This window comes from Pangasianodon hypophthalmus, chromosome 4, assembly GCF_027358585.1.
Source record: "Pangasianodon hypophthalmus isolate fPanHyp1 chromosome 4, fPanHyp1.pri, whole genome shotgun sequence".
NCBI classification, from domain to species: Eukaryota; Metazoa; Chordata; class Actinopteri; order Siluriformes; family Pangasiidae; genus Pangasianodon; species Pangasianodon hypophthalmus.
In genome coordinates, this window is record NC_069713.1 from 1,073,426 (window position 1) to 1,084,150 (window position 10,725).

Genomic DNA, 10,725 nt, shown 5'->3' on the forward strand with positions numbered 1-10,725 from the left:
AGGATTTTCACACTTTGATCCTCTGAACTCTGAAATTAAATCCTGAGAAAGTAAATGTAATTAATCCTAAAACATGTTTAATAGAGGTTTGTAAGACTGTAAGAGGAACTCGCTGAGCCCAGTGTGAGCAGTGAGACTGAAATCACACTCACCTGTGATGAACGTGAGGATGAATAAAAGCAGGACCTGGTGAGGAACCCTGCAGGACTCCATGTCTGAGACACAACACCACCAGCAGCACTGCACAGGTGAGAACAGGTGAGGAATTAACCAGGTACCTAAACACAATAAGTGCAGTGGGAAAGCTTAAGAACAAAGAACGACATGGAGAGTAGAGACAGGAACCTGACACACACACAGACACACATATAACACTGGAGATGTGACAGCTAAGTGAGGGGCTAGTAATTACTAATATTGATTAATATTTATTTTATTTCATAAACCTTAGAATAAGACTCAAAAATCAGTGACCAGAAAGCAAACAGTCTGGGACAAAACCAAAGCATATGGGCAAGTGTAGCAGGGGATCTTTTTTAAAAAAAAATGCTTGTCAAATTCACTCGGCTATCAAAATTACTGAAATTTTTTCTAGAGCTTCAGGTCTTTGCCTGAATTTACAAAAATTAAAGAATTGAAGACCGGCAGGAGCCATTCTGTTGTTGTTGTTGTTGTTGTTGTTTAGCCTGAGACAGCAAGCTCACTACATTAACGCTATTTTCTCTAGTAAATACACCACCGTTTGGCGTTTATTAGCAAAAACAATAAAAACACTAAACACTACTCTAAATAACAATCCGGTATTTCTACACAACTATTTACAGAACTATTTACTGTCGGGTGTTTTATTTATTTATTTATTTATTTATTTATTTTCCACAGCGGCTATTTTACAGAAACTCTTCATGACGAGTTTATTAAAAGTGCAGCTCTGTATTAACACATAAACTCATCTCAGTCGCTTAAACTGTAATATTTATATAACATTTGTGTGTTATAATATCTGTAATTAACTCACCGTGTGAAGGTTAAACACTCGGTCTGATCCACTCCGCTCCGTGCTGCTGAAGCTCCTCCTGCGTGTCGGTACCGTTACTTCCACACTGTATCCCTCAGTTACACAGTTTATAACGAACACATGCTTTGTGTGAATCTTTAATCACAGTGTTAACGATAACCTGAGTGTTAGGGTGAAGCTGCGGCCATTGGGGTTAATGAGACGACAGGGAACGAAAATGCACAGTTCAGAGTGCTTTATTCCCCAAGGGGCAAAAATGTGTACATACAGAGGTCACAGTCCAAAGATCATTCAAAAAATAATAAAAAGGAGGTAACGCCAATGTCTTACAATAGGTCCACTATGTAACTTGGCTATGCCAGAGTACAGGCCCAGTTACTTCAGCACAATCTCACTTCCACACTTCTCACTTGACTCTCCCTAAAATAGCTGCCTGGGGCTCTTTTATAGGCTTGGCTCCGCCCACTTTTGGAAGCTACCATCAGGGGCGGATTTAATCATTTTGGGGCCCAAGGCAAACACAGACATGGGGACCTCCACATCTCTTGTTCCACCCTTTTGCCACTCCTTTATCTAAGATCTACTTGTACTTTCTTCTCAGCACTCCTCACACAGTGATGATGTCTAGACATGTTTCAACTGTTTAATCTGCATAAAAACAGAGCACAACATTCTGTTTAACAAATACATCCATTGTAAAATCTTATTTTCATAATATATTCTGTGTACAATAAAACGTATTGTCTGTTTACAAGGAAGAGCAGTCATTGGTGGTCATTTACCTTGGTTTTCCAGCAGGTTCTCTGACAGAATCTCCTGAGTAGATCTGCTTGCTGGGGCCTAAACTGGACAAGTTGTTTAGGGTCACATGTCTTCTATCCTGTGTCACAAAAGTGAGACGAAACAAAGAGGACAATAAGTGATCAATTATGAACACACAAAAGTAAAATAATACAGTTTAAAATGTTTACTTTTTCTCTGCCTTTCTCTTGCTCTCCCTTTCTGACCTTCTCTTCATCTCCCTCGTCTTTGCATCTGTCCTTTTTCTTCTCCCTTCTGTCTTTTTCTCTTCTCCCTTTTCTATTTGTCTTTGTCTGTCTTTCTCATCTTCACCCTCTTCTATCATTTTTGTCTGTCTTCCTTTTCACCAGACTCTTCTCTATGTCTTTGTCTTCTCTTTCTCTCCTTTCGATGCATTTTTATGTACAGTGAGTTTCTCTTGCTTTCTCTTACTAATAAACTCAGCTTTAATGGTTAAGGAACATTTTCAAGGACTTTCAGAAATTGTATTATTTTATGGTACATCATATGCCATGAGACTATATTGTGAATGACTGGGCACAGTTTAGATAGTTTAGTATACACTAAAATCTGACCTTGCGAGCTTTAGCCTCAGCAAATCTTGCTATCACTGATTCCATATCCAGGGTCTTCCTGACTTCCTGCTCGATGGAAATAACAGCAAGTGCAGACAGCCTGTCCTGTGGCATAGTTGACCTGAGGTACGTTTTAACTAGTTTCAGTGCTGAAGAGGGAGAGTGAGTAGTAGCCTGAAAGCTGTACTCAAATCTGGATATATGTCAAGTATATTCTCTTTATATATATTTATAGTCAAGCATTTCAAATGGCGATGAGATATGGGTGGGAAAAGACCTAACTGCACCCATTACCTCAAGCTTCAGGTCTTCTGCATCCATGTCATCCATTTTCTGCTCTAATCTGTGGCAGCATTCATCCAGCTTCCCTTCCTTCTCAGTGCTTCTCATTGTGTCGATTGAGTAAAGAAAACCGTAAAGCTCGCAGAACATTTCCATCTTGGAAAATCTGTCCTCTACTGTGACAAGAGCCGTATCTATTAGAGGCAGAAAAAACTCTCTTTCGAAGAGCTCTTCTGCAGTTGACTGAGTGTATTCTGTTCCCTCATAGTCAAACTGTTTAGCTTTCCTTCTCGGACGCACCTCAGGCCAGCTCATCTCCACCTCAAGCTTCTCTGCAATCTCCCTGGCCTCAGTTTTAGCAGAATTAAATCCATGATTGCGAAATTCCTGAAGGAATTCTTTCACAGCCCTGATTTCTTTCCTCACTGTCTCGACTGAAACTTTGGGGCTCTGAAGGATCTTACTTACTCTATTTATCTGGAACAACACACTGTACCACACAATGGTACTTACCATAAAAGGCCATCTTTGCAGCTCCTTGCATATGCTTTCAGCTGTAGAGACAACATCGGCATCTCGTTTCTCTGCAGCGAACTCCTTTAGAGCAGCTAATGCCTTCACAATTTCAGGCAGCTGGTAGCAAATAGCTTTAACAGCTTTAACAGCTTCAACTCTGCACTCCCATCTGGTTGTGGACAATGCCTTAAGTGTAAAATTCTTGACATGTTCTTTGAGAATGGTCCAACGGTGAACTGAGGAGCTGAAAAGATTGTAAAGCCGCTGTAACGGCCCAAAGAAGCTGATGGATGTGACTGAGGACTTGGCTGCATCACCAACAAGAAGATTCAGAGTGCGACTCCCTCAAGGAACACACAACGCTTTTTTGTTCAGTTCCAGCAATCTCTTTTGCAGTCCATGCTTTTTCCCCTGCATGTTGCTCCCGTTATCATAAGACTGACCTCGACAGTTGCACAGATCCAATCCTAGTGTTTCTAGGTGGCTTAAAAATGTCTCGCATAAGCCTTTTCCTGTTGTGTCAAGTGCCTGAAGAAATCCAACAAAGTGCTCATGAATGGAGACCCCCTTTGATAACTCACAATTAACTATTCGTAGCACTACTGAGAGCTGCTCCTTGTGACTGAGGTCTGGAGTGCAGTCCATGACTACTGCATAATGTCTGGCTATTTTTACTCTCTCTACAATGGCATCAGTTGTACATTTTGCCACAAGTGAAATTAGTTCATTTTGAATGTGCTTGCTTAAATAGGTGTCACTTAATTCTTTTGCTTGAATTCTCCTCAAATGCTCTCGCATCACTGGGTCAAACTGAGCCATTAATTGTACTTGTCCAAGGAAATTTCCATTACCAGACGCAAACAATCTGTCTGAGTGGCCACGAAACGCAAGATTGTGCTCTGCCAGATGGTTTACAATAGCAATGAGTCTTCTCAAAATCTCTCTCCAGCGGTTTACTTCAACAGCAATTAGATCTTGGTTTACCTGATCTACAGCTGTGTTTGTTTTAAGTTTCTCAGAAAGACTGCGCCAACTATCCATGTTTGTAATGTGTTCAGCAGACGTTTCATGCTGTCTCAAGTGGGCTGAAAGCTTTTTCCAGGTGTTGGCTGTTTTCGGGTGAGATGTTGAAGCATCGAGCTTGTACTGTTGTGTTACACCAGTTCAGTCTTACAGTAAACACACTGTACGGAGTTTTCTTTCGGTTTTAGTGTGAAATGATCCCAAACTTTGGAAACTTTCTGCCGTTTTCTTTGGCCTGAATCTTCTCCTCGCCCCTCGCTGTTTTCTCGCCGTTCCTCCGTGTTTCATTCTGCCGCGTCTGCTGTGTTTACATCACATGTCCAGCGTTTATCGGGTTGTGCGTCAGTAATAATGGTCCGTGCGGAAACACAGTGTTCCGTGTGTGTAGTTACAGTAAATGGACTAAACGATCATTTGCCTCGATGATTTTTTTTGTATTGGAGTTACTCGAGGAATCGTTTCAGCCCTAATTTGAACTGGGCCTCTCTGCACTATGAAGCAGCGCTCGCTGTCTGTAAGATGTTTTGGCCAGAGTGCTGGGTCATCTTTAAGTGTAACACAAACACACTGGTCAGAATGACTGCTAGTGCTAGTAGTACTCATTAGTTGTTCATCTGTATCGCCGTCTTCGGCACAGACAGCAGCATCATCATCACTGAAAGTGAACACGGAAGTCTTGTTACCTGCTGCTGAAGGATTCTTGCATATAGCATCAGCAGCAGCATCACTTGAGCAGCCTGGGCTGGCACTGTCGGCAGCAACCGGGAGCTCTTCCTCGCTAGCATTGCTATTGCTATTGCTAGCACACGTAGTCTCGCGAGAACTGACTTCGGCTTCTTTCTGCTCTTCAGCTTCTGCGGCGTCAGTACGCGCCACAAAAAAGCTTGTTACCTTTGGCAACTTTGCTATAATCAAGGTGTTATTTTAAGTTATGAAGAATGCTTATGTAAATTTGATTTTCCAGTAACTCCCAAAGAACTCTCCATTGTCATGGACGCTATTCCTAAAGGAGCTGTCATGCTTTTAAGGGACTCTGTTAGATCATCCAGCACTTTACCTCTTCCTTTAGACCCATTTGAAATCCCAGTAGGAAAACTGTGCTTTTTCTCACATCCTTCATCACGTAACTATAAGATTAGATCGCTTTTTCAAAAGGAACCTGTCACGACTCCATATGTGGTGTCTTATTGGAAGAATGCTGTTGATCATATTGATTGGAAAAAAGTATGAACTCTGTCTTCAAAATACATAATAACTAACAAGGTTAGAGAAATCTCATTCAAATTGTTCCACAGATTTTACCCAACTAATGTGTTTTTGAAAAGGTTTAAATCAGACAGAGATACAAGTTGTTGTTTTTGTGGTGACCCTAATGAAACTGATATGTATATCTTCTGGGATTGTCCTCACACACAGCTATTTTGGACTGAATTCTCTAATGGTATCAATCGCAGTGTGCTCCAGGGTTTCTCTTTGCTTTTCAAGGATGTACTGTTTGGCTTCTTTAATATACAAAAAGATAAAATGAATGAATATTTTATTATTAACCTATTATTACTTCTTGCAAAATTTCATATTCACCGCAGTAAATTCACTCATCAAAATCCTTTATTTGTTTTTTAAAAAAGAGGTTCAACAGTATATCCAAACTATTTGATCTTCCAAGAATCTTAACGCTCTTAAAACAGTTAATTTATTTCATCTTTTTAACTTCTTTTGTTAAAGCTTTCGTTTTGTATTATTTACTTATTGTTACATACGTCTACAAATGGTGCTTTGCATGTAATGTCACTTCTTTATTAATAATAAAAATAAAAATAAAAAAAAAAACGTTTCACAGCTTTTAAGAAATATATGGTACAATATCTAAAAGCCCTGTCAGAAATTAAAAATAAAAAAATCTGTTTTTGTTGACATTATCTGATAAATATAATGTGTTATAAAAATAGTCTTAATACTCCTGTGATAAATTTGTTATCATTGAGGTGGCTGTAGTAGTGTTTACAAACTTACTATGTTTTGTAATCGATCGTGGCTTGACGGTTTATTCCACAGCACGGCATCTATAGTGTTGATAACATGAACTGAACCTAAGTTTTAATCTAGTAAAGTACATTTTAATGTCAAGTCAAGTGTCAAGTGTCAAGTGGAGTTTATTGTCATTTCAGCCATATACAAGTACACAGTGAAACGAAACAACGTTCCTCCAGGACCAAGGTGCCACATAAGACAACACAGAACAACACAGAACTACGGGGACTACATAAATTACATAAATTAAACGTAAACGTAAAATGCACATTCAATTCAATAGCAAACTCTCGCTGCTTATATTGTCATACATAACTTTGCATCAGCCACCCCGTATTATTCACACTCAAAAGAAAGAACAACAAAAAACATTTTAACTCTCCATATTACTCTGCATTTAGGCCTTTAGCAGTTTAGAACACAAAATATCTCAATAGACAGAACATTAGAGTGATAACAACAAAGATATTTTAAATTGAATTTTCCACTAATGTTAACATGACTTACCTATAGTGTTGATAACATGAACTAAAGAAAAGATGGCGCACTACATGCGTATCAACACTAGTGAAGTGACTTGTGGCCAAGTGTGGTGACCCATACTCGGAATTTGTGCTCTGCATTTAACCCATCCAAGTGCGCGCACACACACACACACACACACGCACACACACAGTGTGAACACACACCCGGAGCAGTGGGCAGTGCTGGGGAGCAGTTGGGGGTTCGGTGCCTTGCTCAAGGGTCTCACCTCAGTCGTGGTATTGAGGGTGGGAGAGACGCTGGTCATTCACTCCCCCACCTACAATCCCTGCCGGACCTGAGACTTGAACCCACAACCTTCAGGTTCACCTTTGGGTTGCAAGTCCGACTCTCTATCCATTAGGCCACGAATGCCCCCACTACGGTACATCAAGACGCTCAAACAGCGCTAAAGATACTTAAATCTGCCAGAACACAACAGTGTCATAGCGACGTCTTGTGGACAACACAATACACTGCCCTACATCCACTTCTTCTTTAATGGATAGCGTCCCAGCCATCTGATTAACCAAAACTCAAGTGTGGTCTGATCTATGACAATCAAAACAATAAATGTGTTTTTGAGTGAATGTATAGCACACGATGTGTGTATATAGTGTGTGTGGTAGCTAACTGTTATAAGGGTGCGTGCAGTATGGCTCTGCGGGTGCCCTGCTGCTCCTCTTATTTTTTTCCTTTAGCCTCAATTTTCTCCCTCTTTCTATCTTTTGGAGGTCAGTCTCCAGTTTCACAACTTGGGATTCGAGTCAGAGTTTAATCGGGGGATGTCGGCTTCTTCTTGGGTTTCTTCTTGGAGGGTTGGGCCCTTGAGTAACACTAACTTTGCTATAATCCTTTTGCTTTCCTCCCACTTCCTCCTTTTCTCAGCACCGATTGGATAGTTTCGCTTCATTTTCACAGAACTTCGCTCCATCTGCTTTGAACACTGTCTGTGTGTCACTTCCGCAGCTGCACAGTAATGGGAGATAATGGAATAGTCCAATGGAATAGGGGTGGATCCTCCTGTGCAACACTAAAAATAAAGCATTCTGTATTACTAGGGAAACTGTGTCCCTTAGCAACCAGGGAACCAATCAGGAGACGCCTTTAACCTGCAGCACTCTGCTATAAATGCAAACTGGAACTTGCTGAACAGAGTTGGAGTGCAGGTGTGGAGATCTAAACCAGGCTTCGTACATGATGTGGTGCTCAGTGAAATCATCTCCAAAGGTAATATATGACAGGAGAAGCCTATAGAATGATCTGATGAGGATATGTAACAGATAAAGGGATTAAAAAAAAGACTTGCAGTAGTCAGTATGAGGGAGGATTCCAGCAGATTCTGTAGTCTGGTCGTATTCTTTTGGTGTTGTGAAGAACAAAGGGATGGAGAAATCATTTATTCCCGTCTTCCTATCTGAGTTCAGCTCTCTCCTTGCTCCAGAATCATGCTGTATGAAGTTATAAGTCTCTTCCCTCTGTTACTCCATTCTTATGTTTGAGCTTCAGGTTCTCCTCCAACATCATTCGGTTCTCTGGCAGGTCCCTCATTTGTATGGTGCCATTCCAGCTCTGAGCTCTTCCTGCTCCACTGCTGCTCCTCTGTACGACTTAATAGAGATGAAACGTATAAAATATCATTAAAGTGCACATTATTAAATACTAATCACCAACTTCAAAACCTACACTCAATAAATTCATCACATCTCCTGAAAGGCTGAGGAATAAAATTAAGATGAATTCAGTTGAAAGTCTTTATTTATAAAGAGACTGTAGAGGATTTGCTTCTCAGAGTGAGACTGGAGGAATTCAGTTTTAAAGAGTCAGAGCATCGTATGTAATGCTGAGTGTTCAGATAAATATTTAAAACTATTAATAATCTGATGTTTAAACAGTTAACTGTTCTCTCTCAGTGATCATGTGAGATTACTGAATTAAACGTGGAACTATTCTGACAGTAAAAGTGTAATTTATAGGTGATAATTCTATTTATTTTGTGGAAGTGTGCATGCAGTGACTGAGTGGCGTCTAATCAGGGTGATGTGCTGTGGATTTTATTCTGGTTACAGCACACAGTCATGTGATCTCTGATGTCACGGAGCTGCACGTCGCTGGTACTTACTTCATCTCTTTGGCAGCGCCGATTCCTCAGGTAGCAGATTATCATCACAGGCAGCGCAACAAGCAGAAGAACCATCAGCACTATCAGGATAATCGCCCACACTGGTAGCGCTCTCTCTGTCTCAAACACACACACACACACACACACACACACTGTTAGCTTTACTGACTTTATCCTACACACACACACACACACACACACACACACACACACTGTTAGCTTTACTGACTTTATCCTACACACACACACACACACTGTTAGCTTTACTGACTTTATCCTACACACACACACACACACACACACTGTTAGCTTTACTGACTTTAACCTACACACACACACACACACACACACACACACACACTGTTAGCTTTACTGACTTTATCCTACACACACACACACAAACACACACACACACACACACACACTGTTAGCTTTACTGACTTTAACCTACACACACACACACACACACACACACACACACACTGTTAGCTTTACTGACTTTATCCTACACACACACACACAAACACACACACACACACACACACTGTTTGCTTTACTGACTTTATCCTACACACACACACACACACACACACTCACACACACACACACTGTTAGCTTTACTGACTTTATCCTACACACACACACACAAACACACACACACACACACACACACTGTTAGCTTTACTGACTTTAACCTACACACACACACACACACACACACACACACTGTTAGCTTTACTGACTTTAACCTACACACACACACACAAACACACACACACACACACACACTGTTAGCTTTACTGACTTTATCCTACACACACACACACACACACACACTCACACACACACACACTGTTAGCTTTACTGACTTTAACCTACACACACACACACAAACACACACACACACACACACACTGTTAGCTTTACTGACTTTATCCTACACACACACACACACACACACACTCACACACACACACACTGTTAGCTTTACTGACTTTATCCTACACACACACACACACACACACACACACACACACACTGTTAGCTTTACTGACTTTATCCTACACACACACACACACACTGTTAGCTTTACTGACTTTATCCTACACACACACACACACACACTGTTAGCTTTACTGACTTTATCCTACACACACACACACACACACACACACTGTTAGCTTTACTGACTTTATCCTACACACACACACACACACACACACACACACAGTTAGCTTTACTGACTTTATCCTACACACACACACACACACACACACACACACACACACACACACTGTTAGCTTTACTGACTTTATCCTACACACACACACACACACACACACACACACACACACTGTTAGCTTTACTGACTTTATCCTACACACACACACACACTGTTAGCTTTACTGACTTTAACCTACACACACACACACACACACAGTTAGCTTTACTGACTTTATCCTACACACACACACACACACACACACACACACTGTTAGCTTTACTGACTTTATCCTACACACACACACACACACACACACACACACAGTTAGCTTTACTGACTTTATCCTACACACACACACACACACACACACACACACACAGTTAGCTTTACTGACTTTATCCTACACACACACACACACAAACACACACACACACACACACACACTGTTAGCTTTACTGACTTTAACCTACACACACACACACACACACACACACACACACACTGTTAGCTTTACTGACTTTATCCTACACACACACACACAAACACACACACACACACACACACTGTTAGCTTTACTGACTTTATCCTACACACACACACACACACACAC

General features: G+C 40.9%; 1 protein-coding gene across 1 annotated transcript in view; it reads right to left on the minus strand.

Annotated features, from left to right (window-relative positions):
• Nucleotides 1-6,350: 6,350 nt before the first annotated feature.
• The window catches only part of LOC128317064 (uncharacterized), a 9,339-nt gene continuing 4,964 nt past the window's right edge, over nt 6,351-10,725 (minus strand). Inside the window, exons 4-5 of the mRNA XM_053233219.1 lie at nt 8,891-9,006; nt 6,351-8,370 (exon numbers count right to left, since the gene is read on the minus strand). Coding sequence (XP_053089194.1) covers nt 8,230-8,370; nt 8,891-9,006 — 257 coding nt within the window. The 3' untranslated portion in view covers nt 6,351-8,229. The remainder of the gene's footprint in view (nt 8,371-8,890; nt 9,007-10,725) is intronic.